The 27,329-nt window shown below is 40.9% G+C and overlaps 1 protein-coding gene across 10 annotated transcripts in view; it reads left to right on the forward strand.

The window, feature by feature from the left end:
* Positions 1 to 27,329, forward strand: part of ralgps2 (Ral GEF with PH domain and SH3 binding motif 2) — a 486,036-nt gene that overhangs the window by 126,510 nt on the left and 332,197 nt on the right. For 8 of the 10 annotated variants that reach the window (XM_069937720.1, XM_069937714.1, XM_069937723.1 and 5 more), the window contains 3 exons: positions 5,738 to 5,862; positions 13,501 to 13,608; positions 20,304 to 20,354. In XM_069937720.1, coding sequence (XP_069793821.1) covers positions 5,806 to 5,862; positions 13,501 to 13,608; positions 20,304 to 20,354 — 216 coding nt within the window. In that variant the 5' untranslated portion in view covers positions 5,738 to 5,805. The remainder of the gene's footprint in view (positions 1 to 5,737; positions 5,863 to 13,500; positions 13,609 to 20,303; positions 20,355 to 27,329) is intronic. The other 2 variants (XM_069937722.1, XM_069937721.1) reach the window with 1 other exon arrangement.

A 27,329-nucleotide genomic window follows, 5' to 3' on the forward strand; every position in this document is an offset into this window, starting at 1 on the left:
CTTTTTGCATTTATTTATTTAAAAAAAATGTAAACTAAAGCAATTTTTGCTCCTATAATGCAGTCCCAAAACATTGAATTTTGTGATCCATGTTCATGGCGATAAATTCTAATTCTGAGTTAATATTCCTCCATTTTTCGCTCCTCATTGGTGGCCATGCAGAGATTGTGATGACAAAAGTTTTCTTCATTGTAAAGTGAGTGAATCTTTGGGATTGAGTACCTAAGAGGGCTGTGGAAGCTTGTGTATATGTGATAGCCCAGGTATTACCACATTTTAGAAATCACCATTCAATTGAAACTTAACATATATCAGTCACCAGATGTATAAATGGTGCTGAATTGTGTGTTACTGAGTTAGAAGCAGTGGACTTTTATCTCCTGAAATCCTTATTAAATTTCTATATGTAGTTCAATATAATTTAGTAGCTATGCAACTGAACCTGCAAAGAATTTCTGTGATAGTTGCCCATTTGTCCAATTCACATTTATTATATCTGTGAAATATGGGATTTACTTGGAAACAAGATTTTGTCTACAGCTGGGAAACAACATTGAAATTTATGGACACCATGCTATTACTTTGAAAAAGGGTGCAAACTGAACCAATTCCACATGGATAAATGTCTTCATGAATTGATCCAGATAACTGGCAGGAATGCAAAACTTTTGAAGTTGAATAATGCAAACACCTGATTGAACATGAAGTATTTTGCTACTTCATGGTGTTCCACCTGTCTCCATCCCTCTGCAGGCACCCGACCCTGTATTTCTGACCCTGTATCTTTGTAACATGACAACCATGCCACATTTCGTTTCTTTCTCAATCTGTATGGAGTTGAAATCCTCAACGTTGATTCTTGGTTCCCCAAACAGTTCACATTTAAAATGATCATTCTCATAATGCCTTCTTTATTTTGTAACTTGCCCCACTATAAACTTTCGATTCCTGTTTGTAGTATGCTGAATGTTATTTCACTTCCATCATTGGTTGTTTGCACCATTAACTGTTTACGATAAATCATACGTTTTAGGGATTCCCTTCACAAATTCTTTTCTTGTTGTGCCCTCCTCCTCCATTGAGAAATGGTACACATTTTTGTAATGTATTTGTTTGTTTCTCCTAATCCCTACTTTCTTTATTCAGTGTCTGAAGTACTGCTGTGAAACAACTTGGAATAATTTGTTATTTTCATAAGAGGAACTGAATAAAGGTGAATTCAAGGCAAGTTTCTTGTCAGCTGATTGTACAAGTACAATCCGACGAAACAATGTTCTCTGGTTCTTGGTGCAAAACACACAGACACACAACCAGATATAGCATACATACAGACAAACAATATTTCAGCAGGACTGGTATTCATGTATACAAATAAATAAATTGTTTTGTAAATATGAGAGTCTCAGCTGGTTTTTGTGTGATCAGTTCCTTTGGTCATTCAGCATTCCCACTGCCTGTGGGAAGAAGCGGTTTCTCAGCCAGATGACACTGACTGATATTCCTGTGTCTCTTTCCTGATGGGAGGAGCTGAAAGATGGTGTGCATGGGTGGAAAGCGTCCTCAATTAATTTTGCGTCCTCTCTTCAGACAGTGATCCTGGTATTTCACAGTGATGTTGGGGGTGGGGGAAACTCCAGTGATCCTCTCTGCCATTCTTATGGTCTGGTAGGTTGATCTCTGATTCATTTTTCTGCAGCAACCATACTGCACTATGATGCAAATGGCCAGGACACACTGGATAGAGTTCCTGCAGAAGGTTGACATAATGGTGTCCTGTAGCCTTGCTCGCTTCAGTCTTCTGAGGAAGTGCAGTTGCTATTGTACCTTACCGACAAGTGAGATGTTGTTTGTCCTCAATAGGTGAACACCAAGGAACTTGGTGCTTTTCACTTTCTCCACTACAGAGTTGATGATGTGTAGTAGAGTGTGGTCATTCCTGGTCCTCCTGAAGTTCACAATCATCTCCTTCGTCTTGTCCACATTGAGATTTATATTGTTGCTCTTGTACGATCATGAGTTTTCTACCTTTTCTCTGATGTGCGACTCATCTGTGTTGGTGATGAGGCCAACGACTGTTGTGTCATCTGAAAACTTGATACTTCTGGAGCTGGATCTCGTGATGCAGTTGTGGGTCTGGGTCTGTAGTGTGAACTGGAGTGGGCTGAGCACACAGCTCTGAGGTGTGCCTGTGCTCACTGTGACGGTGCTCGGAGTTCTGCTACTGACCCGGACAGACTGTGATTTTTCCTGTTAGGAAGGCCAGAATCCAGTTACAGAGAGAGATGTTGAGTTCCAGTGAGGATAGCTTCTCCACCAGCCCCTGGGGAATGATCGTATTAAATACTGAGCTGATATCAATGAGCTGGCAAATGTGGTATCGTTTCTAGGTGGGTCAGGAAGGAGTGAAGCAAAGGTGAATTGAAATGGGTCCAGTGTCTCTGGGAGGTGTGCTTTGATGCGCACCATCACTGGTGGAGATCATGTGGAATTGCTGTGTTAAGTGCTGAAAACAATACTTTAAAGCATATTGTTAAAATAAGTTGCTTGTCCCACAAGGATGAATATTGTACAGATTTGAATCTTGAATGTTTATGTGCATTGCTATCAGAATTTTCATGAGTAGTTTTTGTCTATTAATGCTTGTAATACCATGAATGAAGAGGAAATATAGGTGAATGTTTGTAATTTCACAGATGCAATTGGCTTAATCTGAAGTATATATTATGGTATTCTTCTGTGTCAATTTAAAAACATGGTTGAATGCAGAAGTTCCCAGGTTCAGTTATTTTGGGTTGGTTTAAGTTTGCTGATGGTATTCAGTGCCACTGTTGGCCTTAATTAATTCATGATGGGAAATAATGCAGGGGCTATTTGTGGGAATCAGGGATGAAGAAAATTTGGCAACCATATTTAAATTTGCATGTTGAGTTGATGGTGAAGAAGGCAAATGCAATACTGACATTCATTTTAAAAGGAATAGAATATGAGCTGGGAATATGTTGAGGCTTTATAACGCACTGGTGAAACCTCATTTGGAGTACAGTAAGCAGTTTGTGCTGATGTTGGAGAGGGTTCAAAGGAGGTTCACAAGGATGATTCCGGGAATGAAAAGATTATCATATGAGGAGTCTTTGACAGCTCTTGGCCTGTACTTGTTGGAATTTAAGGGAATGATGAGGGATCTCATTGAAACATTTTGAATCTTGAAAGGCATGGACAGAGTTGATGGAGAAGACACGGGGGCACAACTTCAGATTGAAGGGGATCTGCTTAGAATGGATGTGGAAGAATTTGTTGCCACAGGTAATTGTGGAGGTCAAGTCATTGGGTGTAATTAAGGCAGAGATGATTGGTTCTTGATTAGCCAGGGCATCAAGGTTGTAGGAAGGATCACTCTTTCATTCTTTATTTTGGGGGGGGGGGGTTAGACTAACTTTAAGCTAGGTCATTAATGTTGTGTACTAATTATTGGGGGGGTGGTTTAGTTTATTTAGTCTGCCGATGTAGTATTGTAATTTTTATTATCTTACGTTTAATCTTTTTACTGTAACTTTCTATTTTATTCATGTTATAAAATCTTAAATAAAGTTTAAAAAAAAGTTGTAGGAAGGAGACTGGGGAGGGGACTGAATTAAAAAATGGATTAGCTCATAATTGATGGGACAGACTCAATCAGCGTAATAGTCTATTTTTGCTCCTATGTTTTGTCCTTAATTCAAATTTGAATTATGCTGTAGAATTTGCTATATGCAGAATCAAATTCCTTTCTGAATCTTCTGTGTGTGAGCAATAATTGGGAATGAACCTCAAGATCCATGAATTAAGAATTATTAGCTGTTTTATAAAATGAGAACACTGGGGAAATAGGAGTTTATGCTAATTATTTTGAAGGTATATTTTTGCTGTATTTACTTTATCAACTGAATCATGGAAGAGAAATAAAGTTCTATTTCTCATCATTCCAGAACATAATTTCTCCCATGTTTCCTTTTTTATCTTTATATTTAAATCTTGTTCCCATTTTTGTTTAGTTTTACCATTTGTTTCTTTATTCTCCTTTTCTTGCAGTTTAATTACATATTTGTTATAAATCTTTTGATTAACATTGTATCTGTAATCACATATTCAAGGTTACTTCCCTCTGGTAAACTCAAATTGCTTCCTAATTTATCCTTCAAGTAGGATCTCAGTTGGTAATATGCCAGCACTGTATCTCCAGTTATATTGTACTTATCTCTCATTTGTTCAAAGGATAAGAATCTACTTCCTGAAAAACAATTTTCTATTCTTTTAATCCCTTTTTTTCCCATTCTCTAAAGGAAAGGTTGTCTATTGTAAAAGGGAGTAGCTTATTTTGCGTCAATATTAGTTTTGGTAATTGATAATTTGTTTTATTTCTTTCTACATGGATCTTCTTCCAAATATTGAGGAGATGATGTAATACTGGAGAAGTTCTATGTTGTAGCAATTTTTCGTCCCATTTATATAATATGTGTTCAGGTATCTTTTCCCCTATTTTATCTAGTTCTAATCTCGTCCAGTCTGGTTTTTCCCTTGTTTGATAAAAATCTGATAGGTATCTTAATTGTGCGGCTCTATAATAATTTTTAAAGTTTGGCAATTGTAAGCCTCCTTGTTTATACCATTCTGTTAATTTATCTAGTGCTATCCTCGGTTTCCCCCCTCTCCATAAAAATTTCGTTATTATTTTCTTTAACTCTTTGAAGAATTTTTCTGTCAGTTGTATTGGCAATGCCTGAAATAAGTATAATATCCTTGGAAAAATGTTCATTTTAATACAGTTTATCCTTCCTATCAGTGTTGGTGGTAGATCTTTCCAATGCTCTAAATCGTCCTGTAATTTTTTCATTAGTGGATTATAATACGAGGCTACGTATGATACAATATAATTGGTTACACAGACTATACATTACACCGCAAAAGTTAAATAAATGGGACCCAACAGTATCTGATAGATGTTTTCGATGTAAAAAAGAAATGGGAACAACAATTCATGTAATCTGGACATGTGAGAGAGTAGAAAAATTTTGGGATGATCTCAATCAGATATTAAATAAAATAACAGAAAACAATATACCAAAGAATCCAGTGATCTTTCTCCTAAGTAACATAAAAAACAAAGAATTTGGAATTGATTTGGAGGATGCACAAAAAAGATTTGTTAAGATAGCCCTAGCCGTAGCAAAAAAATGTATTATGTCAACCTGGAAATTGGAAGATAATTTGAAAATACAACAATGGTATATAGAAATGAATAAATGTATTCCATTAGAAAAAATAACATATAGTTTAAGAAATAATATTGAAATATTCGAACAAGTATGGGAGCCTTACATTAAATACAATAGCGAAAACCTACCGGGGACAAACATTACCTAAGTTGATGGAAGGAGAAGGAAAGAAAAGAATGGACTCTGTAGAATTTCTGGTGTATTTTTGTTGAATGACAACATTGTCTGACTGAATTAATGCAACCTAGATTGTATACCTAAAATGGATGAGAGGGGGGGGTGGGGGGGGTGGCTTGGGAGGAGGTGGGGGGGGGGAGAAAAAGTCACTGTAAATGTGTGAAAAAGAAAAAGTGTATATCATGGCTAATGTGATTTATGGTGTGAAAAATAAAAAATTAAAAAAAAAGAAGAGAAATAAAGTTCTTTTAATGGTCATTTATTTTGTTAGAAATCTTCTGAAATGATTTATTCTCTTTGTATGGCAGGAGTCATGAAGCTCATGCTTTTACCATGAGCTATTCATAGCACTGCAGTTTTGGATGGTACAGAAAGTATGGACCTGACTAATGGGCAGTCGAGCACCATATATTTTACAGCCACTGCTTCAGAGGTAAGACTATTGTAAGCTTATTGGAATACATTTATCTCTTTGTGTTTACAATTTATCATTGTTTGTAGATTTATTAATTATTTCGTTATCTTTGAATTTTCTGTGTATGATGTGGGTTTTTTTTAAATTTTAAGACCTGTTTTTAGTTAAGACTGCAGCAAGAAGACATTGATTTAGGTTTCTCCAGTTTTGTTTCACAATTCTTGTACTTGTTCATGCCTCAGAGCTTTGAATCACTGAAGGTTTATCCTCTGTGTAATATTGATGCTGATTTTCTCATATATTACAACCTGGCGTGAAGGAGGAATTATGTTCAAAGAAGACCCTAGGTCCTGCGGCAAAGAACTGACGTCCTGACACAAGAACATAAGACGTAGAGCCCAGAAGCAGTTTATTTTATCCCTCTTGCCAGTTCCACCATTCATTGAGATCATGGCTGATCTTTTTTGCAAGAACCATTTTTGCTCATTAATCACATGTCCATTGAGTCCTTTAATATTTAAAACATGCCAGTTTGTCCGCGGTAGGCCCTCTCTGTTATGTTCCATGTACGGTTCCCAAATTTGTTCAAATAAGTGACTTTATTTTTTAAATTGTTATTTTTTCCAATGGAATATATTTATTAATTTCTATGTACCATTGCTGTACTCTCAGACTCTCTTCCGATTTCAAAGTTGACATCATACATTTTTTTGCCACAGCTAAGGATATCATAATAAATCTTTTTTGTGCTTCATCCAGTTTGAGGCCTAATTCTTTACTTATATTACTTAGAAGAAATATCTCTGGATTTTTTGGTATGTTGCTTTTTGTGATTTTATTTAATACCTGATTTAGATCTTCCTAAAACTTTTTCACTTTCCCACATGCCCAAATTGCATGTACTGTTGTTCCCATTTCCTTCTTACAGCAAAAACATCTATCTGATAATGTTGGATCCCATTTTTTTTAACTTTTGGGGCGTGATATATAACCTGTGTAACCAATTATACTGTATCATGCGTAACCTTGTGTTTATTATATTCTTCATAGTTCCAGAGCATAACTTTTCCCATATTTCATTTTTTATCTTTATGTTTAAATCTTTTTTCCATTTTTGTTTGGGTTTATAGCTTATTTCATCATTTTCCTTCTTTGTAGCTTGATGTACATGTTCGTTATAAATCTTTTAATTATCATTGTTTCTGTAATCACATTTTCAAAGCTGCTTCCTTCTGGTAATCTCAGTCTGCTTCCCAATTTGTCCTTGAAGTAGGCTTTCAGTTGATGGTATGCAAACATTGTACCATGAGTTATTCCATAGTTGTACTTCATTTGTTCAAATGTTAATAAATTATTTCCCAAAAAACAATTTTCTATTCTTTTAATTCCTTTTCTCTCCCATTGCACAGATGCATTTTTAACACAGTTCAACAACTGGAGTAAGACCTCTATATTTATCAAATCCCCTTGTGATAATGACCAACATTATTTAGTTTCAGTATTGGTTGATGAGCGTGAACATTGATTTTCCTTGATTCACATGCAAGGAGTCTAAAGTTCCTCAGGTACACCATATGCAATCTCTCACCATTTGCAAAATGCCTTTTCTTTGTATATTTTTGCACTAAAGTGGATAATCCCTCATTCTTACCCATTCATCTAGCCCTTGAAGCCCCTTCACAGTTATCATGATTACCAGGTTTTACATCCACAAGAACAATGCATGTATTGCACTTGATCCTCTCAGCTAAATAAATCATTGACATAAATTGTGAATCCATGTACCAGCAACAATCCATGTGGCATCCCAATCCTCATAACTTCCCAAACCAGTTTTCTTTTGGTCTGCTAACCAATATTCAATCCACAACAAAAAGTTACTTCTGATGCTATGTGCTATAATGTTCATTGATCACAAATATAAGACTTCATTGAGACATTCAGCATGTTTGAATAAACTGCATTAATGGGTTTAACCTTATTTTCTCTGTTGGTTGCAGCTTTGAAAAACTTCTGCAGATTTCATGCACAACTTCTATTTCCTAACTTGATGACGGCCATGCCCAATCATTTAATATTTTCCAAGTGCCCATTATCACTTGAATTAAAATAGATTTGGGCATCTTCTCCACCAATGAGGCCATGCTAACTCAATTTGCTGGAGGTTACATTTGCTACCTTCCAATTTCTGGGAATTGTCATCAAGTTTATTGTCATGTGGGAGGTTATCGTAATGTGGTGAAGGTAAAATCCCGAGGCCCCAGCATTAGAGAAGGAAAAGCAAAAAAAACCAGACTTAACTATTATAAAACTCGAGAAATATTTACTTTAAAACTATTATAAACGTGCCAAGAAAGAAGAATTTACAGGTTCTATGGGGGTTTGTTGAGTCAAAGATAGTGGCCACAGTCAGAGGCTCGCTCCGAAGAAAAAGCCTGGGGAGGAGGTTTGACCCCACCCCCCCCCACCACCAACTCAAGTGGCTCGCTTGACAGGGCAGGCATTGGTGAGTCTCCGTTGAGGAGGTGGGGATTGCCAGGACTCAACTGAACAGACTGTGAGAAGCTCCACCAGTAATGAGCCACGGGCTGCTACAGAGATGCTGACTCTGAAGATTTAAAAAGTTAAAGCTTGGATAAAAGCCAGGAAGAATATACGAGCATCAAGGAGGATATAGAGCAAGAGGGAGCCACAATAACAAGCAAAATTTAAAAAAAAAGTACTGAAGAAAGGAAACGGGAAGAATATTTTAAAATTTACCATTAATGATGTCATGAAAGTCTTTGAGAAGAATGGTAAACAAATGAACAGACATCTCGATGATATTACGGCTGACATGGAGAACTTCCAGGGAGCAATTGGCAATTTAAATGATAGAGTTACTGTGGTGGAAGAAGAGCTAGTAGATGTCACTGACAGAATGGGCGAAATAGAAAATGAAATGGATGTCTGGACTAAAGAGAGATCAAGAGTATGGGAAAAACTGGATTCACTTGAAAACTTTAGCAGAAGAAATAATATTAAGATAGTGGGATTGAAGGAAGAGACAGAAGGGACAGACCCAATATATTTTTTTTCCAGGAATGGATTCCTACTATCCTGGTTAAAGAAGAGATTGGAGATATGGTTGAAATAGAAAGAGCCTACAGATCCCTTATGCCCTGCCCTGGACTGGATCAAAGACTTCACTCTGTCCTTGTTAAGCTCTTGCGATATCAGGGCAGGGAAAGAATTTTAAGAATTGCAGCTATGGATGCCAAGGCAAGAGGAGGTCCTTTGGAGGAAGAGGGGAAAAACTATTTTTTACCCTGATATAGCGCCTCATTGCTTAAACGCAGACATGAGTTTAACCCATTAAAAAGGATCTTAAGACGAAAAGGGTACAATTTTGTTTTGTGTTATCCAGCAACTTTCAAGATTATTTTGCCAGATGGAGAAAGAAAATTTATGTTGAACATCAATAAAGTGACAGAGTATGTTAATAGTTTACGAGAGATTAGAGAACGAAGTAATAATACTTAACATTCTGAATGGACTATAAATAATTTAATTTTTTTCTTCTTCTGATAATGTATTCAGTTATGTAATTATTTCTTTTCTCATTTTTCTTCTTGTACATATGTATTAATGGTATATTGGGAAATATTCTGGGAGGGTTCAGGATGATGGGGATGTGTATGTCATTGTATCATGTATCATGCAATAAGCACAACCTGGTGGATGGAGAAGGTGGTGTTATTTTTAACTTTCTGAACACCAACAATATAATAAGGCGTGGGGGGGGGGAATATACTACTTTTTGTATCTTTAATATTTTTCTTTGTGTTTGTTTTATATGGAGCTAACTGCCCTGCTCCCATCACCAGGTATTGATGTATCTTCGAGAGGGTGGGTGTAGGGGACGGGGTGGGGGTGGGGGAATAAATTTGGTAATGACCTTTGGGGTAATGGGTAATCCTGTAAAATATGTTAGTTTTAATGTTAATGGTTCAAAGGCTCGGTGAAAAGAAAAAAAAAGTACTGGCACATATAACAAAATTGGGGGTTGACTTGGCCTTTCTTCAGGAAACCCATTTAACAGAAAAAGAACATCAGAAATTAAAGAGAGGATGGGTTGGCCAGGTTATAGCTTTTTCATTTGATTCAAAAGCAAGAGGAGTAACAATTCTGATAGGAAAAAAATGTTCCAGTTAGAGTTCAGGATGCAATTGCAGATACCTCAGATAGGTATATAATGGTACACTGTCATTTATGTTCGGAGTCCTGGACCATGATAAATGTATATGCACCAAATACAGATGATGAAAGATTTATACACAATACATTTTTGAAATTGGTAGATGCACAGGAAAATATTTTAATTGGTGGTGATTTTAACTTCTGTCAGTAAGGAAAGTAACAAAGACAAAGGCAGCCAAGGCAAGTATGAATGAGGGAATTGAATTTAGTGGACATTTGGAGAAGACAGTGTCCAAGGGAAAGAGATTATTCTTTTTTAGCGTCGACTGTGGAGAAGCCAAAGAAAAACAATTGACACACATTCAAGTGTTACGAGCCCAGAGGACCCTTAAACCCAGCAGCAATAGATATTCACCAAAACAAATGGTTACTTAAACAAAAGTTGCTTTTAATTATCTTTAAACATGAAAACAGATTTAAACTTTAACTTATCTCTATTGACTTACTTAACCTAACTTAACCCCTTCTAATTCTAAGCACATGTGTATGTTTAACCAGCTAGTTCAATGTCTTGCTGACGAAACTTCCCCTTCAGTGTTCTCCAGATGATAACCTCTTTCTTTCAGGTCAGCACAGAATACCTTTTTGTTTCACTTATTCCAAGTGAAATATTAGACAGCCAGTCCTCTCCTCTTGCATGAACCACAAGGGCTTTGACCAGGCCGTCTTACAAGCGGACTGTCCACAAGCTTGCCAGCTTGTCCTGTTCCAGCTCCAGCTACTTCGGCTGGCTGTAACATTGTAGAAGTGATCTGTGTTCTCTTCCAGACAATATCTGGCTCCAGCAAGATCTTTCATCTGTTGCCTTTTGTAAACAAGAATCCATTTGTGAAGTCTCTTGAACACTCACAGCTGTGAGGCCCCGATATGTCTAGCATTGGGCAGAGCTCCAGTATTTCAAATAAGATCTGTTTTAAAGTGTTTGTATGTAACCTACTCTAACAAATCTTTCCCAATTTATCTACAAAAAACATATCTATATATATCTATAATACTCTGTCACACAAGTAACTGCCAAACTGTTTAATCTTGAACTACACAGCCTTTTTAAGTCATTTCTTGTTTGGATGGCCCGAACTGGAAGTGACATCATCGTGTCACCTGATGCTCCCCACAGTTCGTGGGCTTTCTCTTGGAGAAGGTAGCCCAGTGCAATCTTTGAGTTGGTCAATAATGTCCCTAGAGACCCACCATGATAGGTGGCGATTTTCTCTTAAACTCTACCCCCTTCTGCCGCTACAGTACCCTCCAACCCTCAGAATTGACACCCCATTGTACAGTCTCAATGTTATGGTTCTTTGGAGGGCATTTGGTAGGCGGTAGCTGCATGGGCTCCAAAATTTCCACATGTGCGGGTTTAAGCCTATCACACGTAAACAACAACTGACGCCCACTGATGTACAGAAGCATGGTGGAACCATTGTTGTGCAGCACCTTATATGGCCCTTTGTATGGTTGCTGTAGCAATGTAGCGTGGGTAGGACAAAGACAAAAAGAATGGAGTTGAGAGCAGCGGGAACATGAGTAGGTGGCAAACCATGACAAGTGGCCAGTATTGGGATGAGGGAACCCATCTGGGGTTTTGGAATGATGGAACCCATCTGGTCATGAAGACACCTCAATTCCTCTGCTGTGGAGGGATCGTCCAAGGTGGATGAAAGGGGAATGTCAGCCAGTATTAGTAGGGGTGCGCTGTAAATGAGTTCTGCTGAAGAAGCTTGCAGGTCATCCTGTGGGGCTGTTTGAATTCCCAAAAGCACACATCTAATTCATCTGTCCACTGTGGTCTGATGAGTCTCGCCTGCAAGGGCTGTTTGAGATGTCAGTGAAATCGTTCCACTAGTCCATTGGCCTGTAGATGATACGCCGTTGTGTAGTGTAACTGTGTATCTCACAGACTCGCCAAATTGAATCATAAAGCCGTAGTGAATTGTGTCCCCTATCGGAAGTCAGGTGAACTGCTACTCCAAATCAAGCCACCCAGGTAGCCAGGAAGGTGTCTGCTCAAGTCTTCGAAGTAATGTCCATCGTTAGGGCGGCCTCTGGCCAGCAGGTAAAACGGTCGATCATAGTATGTACCGCTGGCTCCTAGATACGGGTGGGGGGGGGGTGGGGGTTGTCACGATATCGATGTGAATGTGTCAAAATCTTTGCGTAGTTGGGGGAAACCGCTGCAGCGTTTCTGGTGTGGCATTGAATTTTAGATGTCTGACAGGAGAGGGATATTTTTGCCCATTGAGTGACCTGCTTACGCAGCCCGTGCCAAATGTTCTTGGATGCCATTAGCTTTTCCATAGGGTGGACCGAGGGGTGGGACAGACCGTGGGCATGGTCATACAACCTTTACCACCAGGAAAATGGAATGACGCGATCGGTCCACAAAAACATTGCAGAGTTAAGTGATGTTATTGGACCATAGCAGAATGTCTGCCAACTGTAAGTTCATCACAACCATGCAAAAACCCTGTATCTCAGCATCGTCGCATTGTGCCACCGCAAGTGACCTCAGGTCATGTCCACCAGCAATTGCATTTACCTCAGGTCTGGTGTCGGCTATGACATTGTCTTTACCAGAAACATGCTGTACATACATGGTGTATTTGAAAATGTAACATGAGTGTCTCTGCTGTCACGCCGACTAAGGGTCAGTAATTTTGGCAAGTGCGAAGGTCAAAGGTCGAAGATCTGTGTAGGCCATAAAATGTCTGCCCTCCAGAAAGTAACGGAAATGCTTAATGGCCAGGTATAGCGCCAACAACTCGCGGTTGAAAACGCTGTATTTTAATTCTGGTGGGCATAGGTGGTGGCTAAAAAATGCGAGAGGCTGCATGATGTGTAATGATGTGTCGATTATCTTCTTAAAATACACCAGAAATCTATTTCTAAAAGTATTGTTTTTCTAATAAATTTGGTATAAATGTTCAACACAAATAAAAATTTGGACTGAAATGGTGTAATTTATGTTTCATACAATTTTATTCAACAATGACTCCACCCTAATGTAAATGTTTTGAGGCTGTACGAGTTACCAAGATTTGTGATATAAATTATCTTTTTATCTTTTCAGTTTGTAGATTGTTATTATGCCCTGCAGCAAGTGTTGTCATTGCAGGCTTTACTCCAGACAATATAAATGATGAGAGGTATTTTATATGACCAATGTAAAAAGAATGATGAAAAGCACGAGTTCTCTGCTGATCACTCCCCCAAAAGTGCAGTGCAGAAGGGAGCAGCAAAATTATGAATATCATTTGAAACATTTGTTTGTTACGGAGATTTACACTCGTTTACTAAAATCAATAAAAATGTACAACTTAATTACTGAATGTGAAAACATAATTCCTAAATGTAAGAATTGCTTGATTTTGAGTTTTGGTGCTGATATTTGCAGTTCATGAGCTTTTCTTGTTCTTACAGAGAAGTAGCAGCTCTGAGTCTCTAAGTGAGAAACCCTCCAATGATCCCAAGAAAAGTTTTGATGCAGTGGTGTTTGATGTTCTGAAGGTGACACCAGAAGAATTTGCTGTGAGTATAGACGGTAGTTAAAATCTATTATCGGTAAACCTAGAGAACTGACTAATGTGGCCATTGTAGATCCAATAGACTGATGAAATTGTACAAGGCATTGGTGAGGCCAAATTTGGAGTACTGTGTACAGTTTTGGTCACCAAATTATAGGAAAGATAAACAAAATAGAGAGAGTGCAGAGAAAGTTCACGAGAATGTTGACAGGATTTCAGGGTCTGAGTTACAGGGAAAGGTTGTGCAGACTGGGGCTTTTTTCTCTGGAGCGTAGAAGATTGAGAGGGGACTTGATAGAGATGTTTAAGATTTTAAAAGGGACAGACAGAGTAAATGTGGATAGGCTTTTTCAATTAAGAAAGGGGGAGATTCAAACTAGAGGACATGGTTTAAGATTGAAGGGGGAAAATTATAAGGGGAACATGAGGGGAAATTTCTTTACGCAGAGGGTGGTGGGGATGTGGAATGAGCTTCTGGCAGACAGGGTCGAGGCGGGATCATCGGTTACATTTAAGGAAAGACTGAATCGTTACATGGATAGGAGGGGACTAGAGGGGTATGGACCGGGTGCTGGTCAGTGGGACTATGAGGGTGGGGATTTGCTACGGCATGGACTAGTAGGGCCGAACTGGCCTGTTCTGTGCTGTAAGTGGTTATATGGTTATATGGACTCTATCATCACATCTGCTTCACTAAATGTCAATATTTTGATGGTTGGCATCTGAAGATGTATTGCAGTTCCACAACTAAGAGAGGTTGACATTGTCATGGAAGTGTCTCAGGTTGAGCACGTTTGACCATGTTTCATGTGCTTTTTGATGCACAGCATCCATATTTTGATTCTTGGAATAGTTGTTGAACCAAGGGAGGGGCAATTGAGGAACACCCTGACGATGTGGTCAATAGCAGGATTTAGCTTTGTCTTGTTACTCGACATAAGAGATTCTCTGCCAAGTCTCCCCCTTACCAAATCTGGGAGATGAGGTTCTGAAATTTGAATTTTAGGCATTGATGTCTTTTAGTTTTTTATTGTTTTGATGACATCAGACATGAATGACAACAAAGATGGACTGGGTAACTTGATGTGGAATGGAGTTAAAGTCACTCATGTCAAGGACAGAGGTAATTAAGGATATATTTGATGTGTTTCTTTGGATTTAATTTGGCTGATTTCACAGCTGTTTAAGCCACTGATGACTGCGACAGCACTTAATAATATCCACGTGCCATGGTTATGGTTGAGTGTAGGGCCATCTGTTGAGGTTGTTGATTTTCTATTGGACCTAATCCATCATGGGCCTACAGAGCTGTTTCTTTCCATCAAGATATGATGAAACTTCCAATCCAGAATTTTCATGAATTTTCACTTTATTAGTTCGGAGTTATTCTCATCAAAGGAATCTTGGCTCTTTTTGGCAGAGGAGTTGCCAGGTTATCTGGTAGATGTTGTTTGAAGAAAAGGAAAAGGAAAGTGTGCTGACCAGATGCACCATGACATGATATGGAGGCACAAATATCTCTGGCTGGGAAGCCCTGCAAAAGCTAATAGACACAGCCCAATACATTACAGACAACACTCTCCCCACCATCGAGAACATCTATATCAGTGGTTCTCAACCTTTTTCTTTCCACTTACATACCACTTTAAGTAATACCTATGCTATTGGTGCTCTGTGATTAGTAAGGGATTGCTTGTGGTATGTGAGAGAGAAAGGAAGGTTGAGAATCACTGCTCTAGACCCAATTGAAATATTTTGCTTGCGAAAAATTGTTATTGGCCCATTTTCTTTGGAGTTATGAAACCGTGCACATAATGAGTCAATTAGATACGATTAAAACAGTGGTTTTCAACTTTTTATTCCACCCACATACCACCTTAAGCCATCCCTTTCTAATCACAGAGCACCTATGACTTAGGGAATTCTTAAAGTGGTATGTGAGAGGGGGAAAAAAAGGTTGTGAGCCACTGATCTGTATGAATCCACACCACCCAGGACATGCTTTGCCAAGAGGAAAGAGGTACAGGTGCCACAAGATTTACCTCCTTTTTAACCAGCTACTTCAATGTCTTGCTGACATTTAACCAACTACTTCAATGTCTTGCTGAATAGCTAGCTCTCCTCAATAATTATACTCCTGAACAACAGATCTATTCAGTGACTTATTATTTATTAATGAATATTTATTTTCTATATTTGCACAGTCAATTTGTTTACACATTTTTCTTTTGTTTATAATTCTTTGTATACAATTCTTTCTCGTGAGTACATTTTCCAGTTATCAGTCATTAGAAATCCTGTCTGGCCTGCAGAAAAAAATAATCTCAGCGTTGTATGTGATGTCAAACATATACTTTAACAAATTTGAACTTGAATTTGGAAATTTGAAAGTAATTTGTACATTCTTCCTGTGTCTGCTTGGATTTCCTCCAGGGGCTGTGGTTTACTCCCATGATCTAAAGATGTACAGGGTTAATTGGCCACATGGGTGAATTTGGGTGGTGTGGACAAGACAGGCTGGATACCCTAATGCAGGGGTGTCAAACTCAAATTCACGGAGGGCCAAAATTAAAAACTTGGACTAAGTCGAGGGCCGAACTAAATATTTATTGAAAACTTTCAACAACATCTGCATGTTTTCTCTTCTTTCAACATATGTAATGTTAAACTTTTTCTTATTAAAGTAAATGTTTAATAATAGTTTTGGATAAACTCTTTCCAGAAGCATTAACAAATGAGAAATAAAATATTCAATAAATAATATTTCTCTATAGAGGATTTGTCAAATGTTGCTAGTGTCCTGTCGAATAGTAAAATCTGAGGGCTATTGAGAATGTAGGAGAATAACATGATTCCTGAAACAATCAAATGGGTGACTGATTGTGGGCATGAACTCTAGCAGGGTTATTTGCCATGCCCTTTTTCCATTGGTACAGATATCCTTTGATTTACACACTTTTCAAGTTTTATGCCTAATGAGCTTGTATCCAGGTGCAGGACCATTTTTAACCAGGAATATATTTATCACTGTGACATGAAACTATTGGAAGATCGTTTTATCCTGAGATTAAAGTTCATAATCCTTACTCAGGCCTGTGTGCGGGAGGGCGGGGTTTGCGGGCGATCGGGCTGGACAACGACAGTGCGGGGGCATCGGCTCTCGCTGCAGGGCAGCATCTCGGCGGATCAGTGGCCCCGTCACCGTGAGTCGCGGGTCGGCCTGCGGCAGGGAGGGGGAGTGGGCAACGGTCCTGGCGAGGTCAGGCCCCCCCTGAGTTTCTGCCGGACCCCCCTTGACCTGCTGAGTTTCTCCCAGACCTCCCTTGACCTGCTGGGTTTCTCCCGGATCCCCCTTTGATCTGCTGAGTTTCTCACGGACCCCTCTTGACCTGCTGAGTTTCTCCTGGACCCCCCTTGACCTGCTGAGTTTCTCCCGGACCCCCTCCCCTTGACCTTCTGAGTTTCTCCCGGACCCCTCCCCCTTGACCTGCTGAGTTTCTCTCGGACCCCCTTTGACCTGCTGAGTTTCTCCCGGATCCCCCTTTGACCTGCTGAGTTTCTCCCTGACCCCCCTTGACCTGCTGAGTTTCTCCCGGACCTCCCTTGACCTGCTGAGTTTCTCCCGGACCCCCTTTTCTTTCCGTGCCGGTGTCCCAGGACCTTTCCAGGGCAGTCTCCGCGCTGGGATCCCGGTCAGTGGTGGAGGAGCAGGTGAACGTGGCTAATCCCGATCCAGCCCACGCCACTCCCGAGATTGGCGGGGGGGGGTGTTCCTCCCTTCCTGCCCGACCAGCCTCGCTCTCCACGTGTACTCCGGGCACCCGCCGCTGGTCCAGTGGGAAGGCACAGGGCGGCCGGCGCCCCCATCGCCCGGCGGGAAGCCCCAATCTTACCTCCGGCGTCCCGACTCCATCTGCAGCTCCAAGAAACGCTGTGCCACTGGGGTTCCGGACGCTGGGAAGTGGCCTTGGCTTCCCCTGACACCGGCCAGGCCGCGCTGCGGTGGGGGGGTGGGCGGGGGGACATGACAGCGTGTTTATAAAACCACCCACCACGACTTTTCAAGGACCAGGATTTTACTCTCTCTCTCTCACCCTGGGACACAGCGGTTACTGTGCATGCGCTATACTGGCACGGCGGCCAGCGGGCCACCTCTAATACATTTTTGATATGATCTTGCGGGCCAAATATAATTATATCGCGGGCCAAATTTGGTCTGTGGGCCAGAGTTTGACATGTGTGCCCTAATGGATCTGAATTAAAAATTTAAATGGTAAGGCTCATTTTCCAGCATCAAATGGATTTAAGTGCAATAGATCCATCTACTGGCTAGTTTTGGCACTGCAAGCCTGTCTGTCAATCAGTCCAGACTTTAATTTGCGTGGCTAAGAAAAACGAGGACATCATCGTTGATGTTTCGCAGTACTGGCAAACTTATTGTGAGTGAAATCACTGAATGTTCAATTTTGTTACTCCATCAGAATTTAAGTTGGTTTAATTTTTAAAAAAAAGCCTCATTGAAGAACCACTATGTATGATGCATTGCAAACTATAAATAATGCAGATCAGCCGAATAGAATCTACAATTAACATCCCACAGTTTTAAACAAAAATCCCAATGCACAATATCAGTTTTCCATTTATGCTGTTGTTCTGAAAAGAAGTAGAAGCAAGAGAAGCAAGTAGAACCTGTTCTGCCATTCACCAATATCATGGCTGTCAATTTCCCTTTTCTTCCTATATCCCTTAATATGTAGAATGAACTTTGTTTCTGAGTTCTCCTGGAAGATTCACAAACTCCCTGTGAGTGAAGAGGTTTCTTATCAATGAAGTGGTTTGCTTCATGGTCAATCCTCTAAGCTGAGATGGTGACCTCTTGTTCTAGATTGCTCAACTTGGTGAAATACCTTCATTGTTTCACCCTTTTGATATTTTATAAGTTTCAGTGATGAGTGACAAATTTGTTGTACAGATATTTACCATATTTTTACACATATAACATGCACATTATATGCATATTTAACAAATCAGGTCCCCCCCCCCCCCCCCCATGCGTTATGTGTGCGCTGTAAGAGAATATTTTTACATGTTGACAGAACGCACACAATTAATAGTGGGTGTGGAAAAGTCGAACTGGCAATTTATAGCAGGTGTGGGAATATAATAACGGCATTGAAAGAATGCACATAATTAATTGCAGCCGTGGGAAAGTTGTGTTGGCAATTTATAGTGAGTGTGGAAATATAATAGCAGCACTGAAAGAACGCACACAATTAATAGCAGCCGTGGAAAAGACATGCCGGCAATTTATAGCAAGTGTGGGAATATTATAGCGAACATGAGGATGTAATAGCAGCAATGAAAGAATGGTGCAATTTATAACGGGTGTGGGAAATTTTGATCTTGGGAATAACTCTTTGTACTGAATGCCATGATATTCCTATAAACAGGACATTCTGGCTAGAGGCCATATCAGATAGTCCAAAAGTTGAGATGTAAAGGCGGAGAAACTCCGCCAAAACGCATTATCACCTACCTTTCTGAATGTGCAGAGGTGGTCTCCGAGCCGCATATTCCAAGCCCTCTCCGATCGGGATAATCTCTGCAGCGCAGCCCTCTGCCGATCAATCAATGTACAGCCATGCTAAGCGGGCTGTTTAGAGGCGGGCTGATGATGCCGACAGCCCACGACCCATCTCCCCACTCACCCCTCTCCCTCCAAATCAGGAGCAGTGGGGACTGGCGGGGCAGTCGGCGCTGTCAGCGAGGGCTGGAGGGGTAGCGGGAACCATCAGGGAAGCAGGGATCGTCAGGGCAGTGGGAGCTCTCAATTAGGACAGCGGGGACCATCAGGGATGCGGGGGCCAGTGGAGCAGCGGGAGACATCAGGGGGAAGCTGGTGCAGGCTGGGACAGGCACCCTGGGCCGCTTCAGCATTCAGGGCCACTCTCTGGCTGAAAACGTGGCAGAGCAATGGCTGTCTTCCCTACCCATAATCCCCCACACAGCTGGAAGTGTTCAGGGAACTACAGAGCGGTTTCAGCTGCGTGGGGGATTATGGGTAGGGAAGACGACCATTGCTATGCCATGTATTTATGATGACTGGCGCTATGGCACCAGTTGCCTCACCTCTGTTGGATCCGGAGGGCGCTCCAAGGCGCCTCTGGATATGAATGGGCTGCTGTCTGAAAGGTAAGTTCTGATTTTTCCATCTGCTCCGTAGCCAGTCTCAAAGTGGAGGCCTATGAACACTGAATGTGAACCTTATCAATATTAATTGTCCAAACCCATCCCTGAGGGAGGATATTAACATATCAAATACCTATTATTTGAGACAAATTAGAATTAAAATCCTTGTAATTCTGAAGCTTGTTAATGTGTTAGGATATCATTATATAATGGGTGATTGGATGTTAATTGCTGGAGATTAACTGTGGCAGATACTGGGTATGTGGTTTGTCTCATGTCCCATTTAAATGCAAATTGATTTTGCCTTTTGCCAGTTGGAAATTTAGAAATACTACACCTGTGTGATATATGGAAATATTTTTACACAATTTATGATTTTCTATGTAGTATGTATGTGTTATATGAGTGAAAATACAATATTTGCTTTTACTATTTTGTTGTCTTTAATGAACAAAATTGCAGTGGTTTGATTACTTTTACAATTAAATTGTTGTGTTTTATATCTTATAGAGTCAGATAACTTTAATGGATGCACCAGTTTTTAAAGCTGTTCAGCCTGAGGTAAGTTCCCTAATATCACAGTTTCTGGCAATGAACACTGTAATTATGAAAATCACTGGATTTGTTTTAAAGGTATTATTTATTTACTTATTGCTTTTGTGAGAAACAGAAGAACCTTCACAGATTTCGCTCGAGACAAAAATTGAGAACAAAGAACATTTATTGTACCACAATGCAAAGTTGGGTGCTTCCCCTTACCCTGGGAATACGCATACATACTGGGGTTCACCCAACTTTTATACAGTTCATTTCAGTGTAGAGGTACCCTCCCCCCTAACATTCTTCTGCCTCCTCGATTGGTTTGGCATTTGGTAATTCTGTCTGCCTCCGTGCAGTTTCGTAAACTTGAAAGACCATGGGGTATCCTGTCTGGGTCCCATCATGTCATTGTCCTTATTCATGAATCTGCCTTTGTCCTTATTCACACATCTCAACCCCCAGGACTTACTAAAATCTATATGCAGAACTTGCTAATTCTGGTCTATCATTATAAGACCCTTATTCTTTTATATTTGCGTAACCCTTCCTCACACTCTTATCGGAATTCATCCCTACTCAGCACTTACTTAACTTCCTCTCGTCTAGTCTAGTATTCCTTATTTCATTCATACTAGCTTTACTTCCTGTATTCTATTATCTCTCACAATCCACACTTTTTCTTTAGCTACGCTTAGTAAATTCTCAACTGGAAGCTTGGTCTTTTTCCCAGCGAGTCAGCAAACGAACTGCAATCTCAGCATCATCAGACGGAGCTTGGGAAACATACATCCTTTGGGTTGTAGTGATCTGACGAAGGGTCCGTTGAATTAAACACTGCACACAAGTCATTAGGCAGGGAAGTATCATGATGGCTAAAATAACGAGTCCAACTGCTATAAGGGCTGTGTGTATCCACCTCCAGTCACCAGCAAAAAGTTCAACCGCCTGACCATTGTGACTATTGTCATCAATCGATCTTCCACAAATGCCGCCCTCAGCAGCCAACAAGTAATCAAGAGCCAGGCGGTTTTGATAAGCTGTAGCACGTATCTGTCGTTGTTCTTCAGCCAATAAATCCAAGGCCGTCGCTGTCTGTTTGGTGATAATCTCCAAAACTGCCTGGAGTCTGATTAAACGGTTTAAATGCCAAACAGCTGTGGAATTCTGGAGCAGCTTGAGCCGTTTACAACTGGAATCCCCCTTATAGTGATGGCCTTTAGCCTTCCGAATGTATTCGTGACCCAAAGGATGATTTACAAGATGCCAAGTTGGGTGGGGGGGTGGGGGTGCGTTTATTGTTACCTAACCTGTGAGTAGCAGCTTGTCTGCGAGCATTAGCATATATACCCCCTTTATCCCTACTCCAGGTATAGCCCTGACTAATGTTCTGCCTATCATTTTCCCACCATCTTCTTTGTACCATATTTTTAGCACTCTTTTTAATATCTGTAGAGGCCGGGACGCAAACCCAATCCACTCCCCTAGGGAAGTTCTGTTTCCCTGGTCCATGTTGGGATCCTAAATTAAACAATACTAAATAAGGTACCCCACTATGAATACACTCTATACCTGTGCCCTGTCTGCATTCTAAAGGTAAACTTGTCCATTCCTCAAAGTAATTATCACCTCTGCTGCCCCTATTCCAGGAGGACTTAATACATTGTGTCAATTGGGTGGTTTCCCAAAAATTGGGAACCAGCAGAAAAACAATACAGCAAATAATAAAAATAACATTACAGCACTTTTTACCGGCGTAGCGTAACTTTCAGACCAGAAGGATGCGAGACTGCACGCCAGATGGAGGGTACATTATCAACGTCTTTAGTCCGTGGATTAGCTTGTTTAATGCGTTGTATGTGAGTCCACCCCTTTTCTTTTGTTCGGACTGCAGTGTCTGTAATCAGAAGTACACAATAAGGGCCATCCCATATCGGTTTTAGTTTATGGTCTGTTAGGTCTGCTTTGTTCATGAATGAGTGAGTCAAACACCAGACTGAGTCGAAATCAAGGTTCTTTGTTCTTTATTGCCGGATTGTAACACTTGCAACTAACAGTGTTAGTTGGAGAAGGCGCATTCTGCCGTTATCAGCAAGTAGTGTTTTTTTTATACCTCAGGATACATACTTAGTAAATTATCATACCATTACATTGTCCAATGAATAAACTGTTGCTATCCTTCTCTGTTAGTCTGCTGCACATCATTCTTGTTAGTGCAAAGCTTATCTTGAGTGTACAAGGTCACATCTGCATTCTGTTACTCCTTAGTACTGGGTGACTCCTCCGGTCCCATCTCATGATGTTTTTACCTTACAGGTCTTGCCACGCTTTTACAAATACCCAATCACCAGGTTTAATAGAATGAATAGGATAGTCCAGGGGTAGGTTTTGAGCTAATAAACCCTTCTGTCTTAAGTCATATAGAGAAGTAGAAAGTCCCTGTAAATATTTAGATACGTACTGGTCATTAGCCTCAGGGGTAGGGGTATCAGTGTGGAATCCCATGTAAAGAAGACCAAACATCATTTCATATGGTGAGACAGCAAGATCCTTACGAGGAGCTGTGCGAGTCCTGATTAAAGCTAAGGGTAAGCATTTAATCCAGGAGAGGCCAGTTTCCTCATGAAGTCGAGTGAGTTGATTTTTCAGGGTCTGATTCATCCATTCAACACGGCCTGAACTCTGGGGGTGCCATGGGCTATGTAACTCCCAATCTATTCCCAGGATTTTACACACACCCTGGAGTACCTGAGAGGTAAAATGTGTACCTCGATCTGAGTCAGTGGTTTGAATAATGCCATAACGCGGAATAACAGACTCAGGTAATATCCGGATAACAGTGCTAGCACGATCATTAGGGGTCGGGAAAGCCTCAACCCATCGAGTAAAATGATTCACCATCACCAGGAGGTATTTATAAACCCCTATCTTAGGTAGTTCCGTGAAGTCAATCTGTATTCATTGAAACGGGAGTATGGCTATATCGCGACCGCCAGGCATTACCTGGCGCATGACTTTCTTATTCACTCGCTGACAGATTGGGCACCCCTGAGTACTTTGCTTGGCTATGGTGTATATTCCCGAGCAATTAAAGGACCGTACAAAAGCATCAACAAGTGCCTGTGTTCCCCAATGTGTCTGCTGGTGGAGCTGATCAATAATCTTACGAGCCAAGGCTTTGTTCAGTACTTGACGTCCCTCTGCCGTCCACCACAACCCATCGGCAGTTTGACGCATTCCCTGGTCTTTCGTATAAACCTCCTCTTCCCGTGAAAAGATGGGAGTCTTTTGAACCTCATGTGGGGTGGGGAGTAACAGCTGCATGTCTATTTTTTCTGTGAGTGCAGCCTGTTTGGCAGCTTCATCTGCCTGTCTGTTCCTCTGTGCTTCAGGACTGTCAATAATTTGATGGCCCCGTACATGAACTACAGCTATCTCCTCAGGTAACATAAGAGCATCTAAGGATTGAACAATTAAGTTTTCATGGATCAACTTTTGTCCTTTCCCAGTTATCATTCCCCGCTCTTTCCAAATCTGTGCACTACACCAAAAGCATACTTTGAGTCGGTATAGATTGTGCCCACCTTTCCCTCTAAACCTTGGAGAGCTCTACAGAGGGCATATAATTCACAGGATTGTTCTGACCAATGACCAGGCTTCAATCATAACTCCTTCATTCCCATCCACTACACTATACCCGCTATACCGAATGCCGTCAATGCAGCGGGAAGATCCATCAATAAACCATCTTTCACCCTCCCGTAAAGGTTCATCACTTAAATCATCTCTAATTTTTGTCTCTAAATCTATCACTTCTAAACATACATGCTCTAAATGATTGGGGACAGTATCAGAATCTGGAGAAACCAAGAAGGTGGCTGGATTCTGTTCTTTGTTTATAATCAGTGTCAAATCATCCCTATCCATAAGAATCGCTTCATACTTTAAAATTCTAGAGTCTGTAAGCCACCTTCTGGCACATTGTAAGAGAATGGTGTGGACTGTGTGAGGGGTGTGAACTATCATCGGGGCTCCAAACGTAATCTTTCGTCCTTCCTCGACTAAAATAGCAGTGGCTGCAATTGCTTGCACACATTCTGGCCAACCACGACAAACAGGATCTAAAATTTTTGACAGAAAGGCAACTGGTTGTCTAAAGCCTGCCCTCTCTTACGTTAATACTCCTATGGCCACACCGTCTTTCGCATTGGTATATAGGTCAAATGGCTTATTTAGGTCGGGTAAAGCCAAAACTGGGGCACTAATAAACGCTGTTTCACTAAGGTAAAATCTTTAATCTCCTCCTCCGTCCAGACAACAGTTTCGCCCCCTAGAGTCGCAAGTTTATCATAAACAAATTTGACCAGGCTAGAATAATTCTCAATCCAAATTCTACAGTATCCCACTAAACCAAGGAATTTCCTAAGTTCTTGAGCACTCTTTGGAGGCGGGATCTGCAGAATACTGCGTGTTCTCTCTGGACTTATCTTCCTAATTCCTTGACTAACCAGATGACCCAAGTATTTAACTTCAGATTGAACAAATTATAACTTTGATTCGCTCACTCTAAGACCCTTATTCCCTAGAAAATTCAAAAATTCAACAGTGTATTGTTTAACCACATCATATGTTTTTCCCGTGATTAATAAATCATCAACATATTGTATTAATTGACAATCTTCTCTCCGAGGGGCCTCATCTAGTACCTGTTTTAAAACTTGGCCAAACAAATTTGGTGATTCTGTAAAACCCTGGGGAAGGACCGTCCACTGGTATTGATTTTTCCGTCCTGTAAAAGGATTCTCCCACTCAAATGCAAACATGTCCCTACTATCTATTGCCAACGGACAGGTCCAGAAGGCATTTTTGAGGTCAATTACACTAAACCTCTTACTATGGGGATCAATTTTACCCATTAACGTATAGGGGTTAGGTACAACCGGATATAATGGGTGAGAATAATTTTGTTTAACTCCCTCAAATCCTGCACTAATCGATAGGTACCGTCTGGTTTTTGGACACGTAAATTTGGGGTATTAAAAGGTGACATACAAGGTTCGAGTACACCATCTTTCACCAATTGGTCAATTACTGGCTGCAGTCCCTTTCGGCCAGCCATAGGAATTGGATACTGTTTTCGTATAATTACTTGCACACATTCTGGCCAACCATGACAAACAGGATCTAAAATTTTTGACAGAAAGGCAACTGGTTGTCTAAAGCCTGCCCTCTCTTACGTTAATACTCCCATGGCCACGCCGTCTTTCACATTTGTACATAGGTCAAATGGCTTATTTAGGTCGGGTAAAGTCAGGGTCTTTTAAAGTAATTTGCAGGGGAGGAACATCTAACCCTCCTCTATTGCCTCTTTTTGCCCATACTCTAGAATTTATTAGTTCCCAATCCTCCTCTGTTAGTACATAAAATTGAACCCCGATACCTGATCCTTGTGGTCTGATACCGATAGCCAATTGGTCCTGTAAATCCCATCCCAACAAGCAAACTCCAGCTTGGGGAACTAGTAAAATATCCTCTGTTATTATCTTTTCTCCCATTTGTATCCTTATATTCTTTAGTATAGGGACCGTAAAATCTCTTCCTCCCACTCCGAAATCATCACTGTCCCTTCTGTTTTAACACCCTCGGGCCGTTGTAAAATATTAGACCGGGCTGCCCCAGAATCTACTAGAAAAGTCATCTTGTCACTGTGGGGTCCTATGCTTAAATTTACCAATGGTTCTCCGTGCAGCCCCACGGTGTGTATTGACTGAGAACCGTGACCCCTCCTATTCATAATCTGCCTCCATCAATGCGTAAGATCGCGTCTCCCTGGCTCGCATTGGGCATTCCCTCTTAGTGTCCCTCCTTTTTACAATAATAGCAAACTTTCCCAATTTCTACCAGGGTCTCCACGGGGTCCCGGGAATGGTCGTCGTCTCCGGAATTCTCCTCTACCCCTGCCTCTGCTCTGGTCTCTACTTCCCCACTCCCGGCGCTCCTCCCAACGTCCAGGAGCTGGCACACAGCTCCTAACATTTCCCTGCTGTCCCTCCACAACTTCCTTGACTGCCTGCATCAAAATCTTAAGCCTTTCCTTTCTGTTTATCTTCAGTCCTCTGGACGTATGCCCTTTGTGCGATCTGTAAAAGCTGTGTTATTTCCTGTTCATGCCAATTCTCTGTCTTTTGTAATTTCTTCCTGATATCTGGAGCTGAATTAGTAACAAAGCCCGTCAATACCAACTGTTCACCTGCTGGGGATTCTATATCCAACCCCCCATATTGCTGTATGGCCGCTCGCAATCTATTCAGAAATGCAGAGGGGGTCTCCTTGGGACCTTGGGGAACCTCAAATGCCTTCTTAAAGTTCTGTCCTTTTGGAACAGACTCCTTCATTCCTTTTATTTCAGGGGCAGAAGGTTCCTCATCCTTCTTGTTCTTACATTCCTTTTCGCTCAAAATCATTTGATCAAACGATCCACTGAGCCAACAGGCTGTATATTCTCTGCTCTCAGTATTACCTCCTTGATTTTGGTAGAGCCAGATGTTCAATGCCTGACACATCCAGTCCTTGTCGGATCCGAACTTTGGCCAATATACCGAACTCCCTTTTATCGGATTCTTAACCCATTCCTGACAGCAATACCTGACCATGGTCTGTTTATCTTTCCCACGGGTTTTCCCCGCACCCCAATCAGATAACATTAATCCTAACGGACTATGTTTAGGTATCTGATCTTCCTGTCCTTCTTTAGGACTGTTTCCCTTGCTACTTACTCCTCCCATACTAGCAGGTAAATAAAATTCCTCTTACCGGGATCCAGTAGCTATTCCTAGCGCGCTTCCTTAACGTTCTCCCGTCGTTTGTTCTCAATGCCTCTTCTCGGATATCACTTGCTTCGTCCACTGACCAGTCACCCATCGTCCGGGTGTCCAGCTGAATCAGCCGGGGTGCACCTACCCCCCGTCGTCGGGCACTCTGTCAGTGGAGGGAGTGCGA

Source organism: Narcine bancroftii, chromosome 5 (assembly GCF_036971445.1).
Source record: "Narcine bancroftii isolate sNarBan1 chromosome 5, sNarBan1.hap1, whole genome shotgun sequence".
NCBI classification, from domain to species: Eukaryota; Metazoa; Chordata; class Chondrichthyes; order Torpediniformes; family Narcinidae; genus Narcine; species Narcine bancroftii.